The 3,037-nt window shown below is 43.3% G+C and overlaps 1 protein-coding gene across 3 annotated transcripts; it reads right to left on the bottom strand.

Moving 5' to 3' along the window:
- Positions 1–246: 246 nt before the first annotated feature.
- Positions 247–2,164, bottom strand: LOC112286503 (uncharacterized). Of its 3 annotated transcripts, none has more exons than XM_073536102.2 (3): positions 1,920–2,164; positions 1,553–1,770; positions 247–760 (listed from the first exon to the last, which is right to left on the bottom strand). In XM_073536102.2, exons 1-3 carry the CDS (start codon positions 1,957–1,959, stop codon positions 557–559), a joined length of 462 nt encoding a protein of 153 aa, XP_073392203.1. In that variant the 5' UTR covers positions 1,960–2,164; the 3' UTR covers positions 247–556. The 3 variants fall into 3 exon arrangements, with proteins under 3 accessions (XP_073392203.1, XP_024384204.1, XP_073392202.1); XM_024528436.3 differs by having other exon boundaries at positions 247–1,227; positions 1,920–2,161; XM_073536101.2 differs by lacking the exon at positions 1,920–2,164 and having other exon boundaries at positions 1,553–1,913.
- Positions 2,165–3,037: the final 873 nt, after the last annotated feature.

Here is a 3,037-nt window from a genome sequence, read left to right as displayed (position 1 = left end):
TTCCTGACGTGTTGTGGCCAGCGCTTTGTGACATTCATGTGGCAATACTTTTACGTGTTGATAAACATTGTCTAACTAGAGCAGTTTTAATTCAGCTTGAGCAAGGAGGAAACATTTAACATTGCATACTCCTCTATTGTAGATTCCAAAATGATCACCACTGCAAACAGTCAACGCACATCCACCATAATACGAGCTGGCATAAACCCTAAAACATGCCGAAAACATGTTTTTGAACAGAACCAGTAAAAATTCTTACTGCAGACGATTCAGATGAATGTTTAGAATCATCTTTTCATTATTTCATTTTTAGTTGCCGAATGTCCAATCAGGAAAACAATTGCAGTTTACTTGAAAGTTTCCACCAACCAGTTTCACTGAGCCATCAACCTTAAACTTTACACTACATACTGCTTCGTTACCTCCAATGAGATCACACCTGCATTACAGTTATTCTGTAAGAACAAGGAGAACAAGATATTCCATCATAAGCACCGCCTACAGGAGTTGCTCGAGGATGAGATGTTCGAACACGCTGGAGTTTCTGGGCTCTGAGTCACAGCGGCACGAGCCTTTGCGGCGCGTGCAGTTCTGTCAGCAATTGAAGATTCAACTGGTAATACAATCTCAAGTCCTTCAGATGAAAGTAGCTAGCGTGCTCCTTGGAAGGTGGTTTACAAACTTCTACGTGGTTGCGGTCTGGCAGTGGATGGTGATGGTTACCACATAAACGTATTGCTGATGCTTCCAGCACTATTATCTGCACCAAATCCACTTCCACAACACGTCAAAGCCTTGGCCATACATTGCTTATTTCAAAAAGTTCAAATGCACTCCTTACATACAGCATGCTGATATTCTACCCCACTAAATCCCTGAAGTTGAGCGCATAGCTTTGAAGTCTAACTTCTCCGTACAAAGGCTTCCCCTCGGTAAAGGCCATTATATTCATCCTCTTGTCTCCAAAAGCATCTACGGACTTCACAGATAATTTCTCCTTTCTCTTTTGGAACGGCTTAAAATCGTTTATGATTTTGGACAGAACTAGTTTCAGAAAGCTGACTAATTTCGTAGCATCTGTTCCTGCATGTTGTTCGCAGATCTCTGTCCAAAGCACTTTCACCACTCATGTTTGACAGCCGATGAATCTTTGATACAAGGTTCTTGATGACGAGGCCACCGAGGCTGTGTCCAACCAGCACAAACTTACGCTTCCCTACTCCATAACTGCAGTACAAAGATGATGTCCAATTATCACAACCACATGTAACGTTACCCTTCTCCCACACAACATAACAACGTACTGGTCTATTCTGTGGTCACTGCTTTTCAACTGGCTGCACAACTTCAACCTTAAAATGGACTATGTGTGGTGATGCTGAAGGTTTCTAACCGATACCAACGCGACATGAATGCAACACGGATGCGTTGGTGTTTCTGACGCTGCATTGGAAAGCTTGCACGAGTGAGAAAAACGAGATACACAAGACTTAGGCCTCAAGGGTGTGTGAAAATGCTGCCACATCGTTGACGGTACAGAAGATAGACTTACTGCTTCATACACGAGGCCAACCCACATCTTGTCCATCGGTACCCGCCTAGGGAGAGACCAAGGTGCTCTCCCAAGCTCTGCCTCCTCCTTTAATTTGCAGTCCATGAAAAAACACCACGTCGTACATGCAAGAGATTGCTTCGGAGCCTTGTGATGGGAACAACTGGTGGATGGGGATTGCCATTGCCATCGTTGCAGCACCACTTGCTGTGGGGTTACTGCAAACAGAACGATCCGCCAAGTATACAATATGCACGTAAACATCAAAAGCACATTGCCTCGACACGCACAAGACATCTACACGTTTTCAAAAGCTATCGCTGTTCCTCATTCCGATATGCTCATCTACCAGAAACCAAACCTGTACCTGTATACAACTTCGAGAGATGATCGTGATGCAGGCGCATCAACTGTGAGAGAGGATGTACTAGTTTAGATCAGACTTCAGAGAGCTGAAACGCGATGGCGTACTCGGTGGGGTGGCAGAGAACCTCGAAGAAGACGCCGTCCTCTGTCCTGGCGATCCTCCATGTTCTCCTAACTACCAACGTACTCCCCGGCTATGGCCTCACTCAGGTCCTTGTCCACTTAGTTGGAGACTTTATGTGAGAATGGTTACATAGTCTGCTTCTTACCAACAAAGTCAACTACGAGGGGTTACAAAGCCAGGAATCCTGCACGGTTCTGTTCCAGACTCGCACCCTCCAATCAACATGATTGGTCAAGTCAAAATCCTACTAAGCTAGGCTCTTACCGCAGAAGCATTTGGCGCGTTCATCTCATCCAGACCAGAGCGATCTACGACCCCTTCTTCCACGGTACTCGCAACTAGGTTTGAAGTGCCTCACTCTTGACTGGATACACTAATTTGCATTCAAATTATGAATGATTACAATATGTCTTTTGTTTTTCATGAGTGCATTTTTACTGTAGGAATTTTATATCCCAGGGTTTCATTGTTGCTTGTGAAAAGTAGTATGAGTGAGGAAATGTGAGGTTTGTATAGAAGGATAGAACAGAGTGTTGAGAAAAAGAATTTAATTGATCCCATCAGCTCCTTGCAGCATCAACAACTGCGTGTTGCAATTTTCTATTATGTAGCTTTAGTTCTATTGTTCTTGACCATCAGCATGAAAGTGGCAGTGTTTGTACAATCACTTCAACAAGCTTCTATTTTTGGCATTGGGCAAATCACATGAGGAATCGGCCAACTTGCAACACTGCATGAGAGTGCTGATGCTTGGATTCCACCACATTTTAAAACAAACAATGATTACAGAATACATGCTTGTCATTGCCCTTTTTTTTTTAATAAGATGTACTTGATTTGGTCATTGATGGCAACTTCTCAAAAAAGGGCAAATTACTAGCAAGCCAACAACTGTTACTGTGGTGTTGTAATAATCTTCACAAGTTGATCTTGCACCTCACTGAAGGACTCAAATACCACTCTTGATACAATCTTTGTTGCTAGCTCTTAAACAT

The sequence above is a fragment of the Physcomitrium patens genome, chromosome 9, assembly GCF_059467195.1.
Source record: "Physcomitrium patens ecotype Gransden chromosome 9, ASM5946719v1, whole genome shotgun sequence".
Lineage (NCBI taxonomy): Eukaryota > Viridiplantae > Streptophyta > Bryopsida > Funariales > Funariaceae > Physcomitrium > Physcomitrium patens.
The sequence above is the reverse complement of the archived record's forward strand: the minus strand, read 5'-3'. Positions and strand labels throughout refer to the sequence as shown.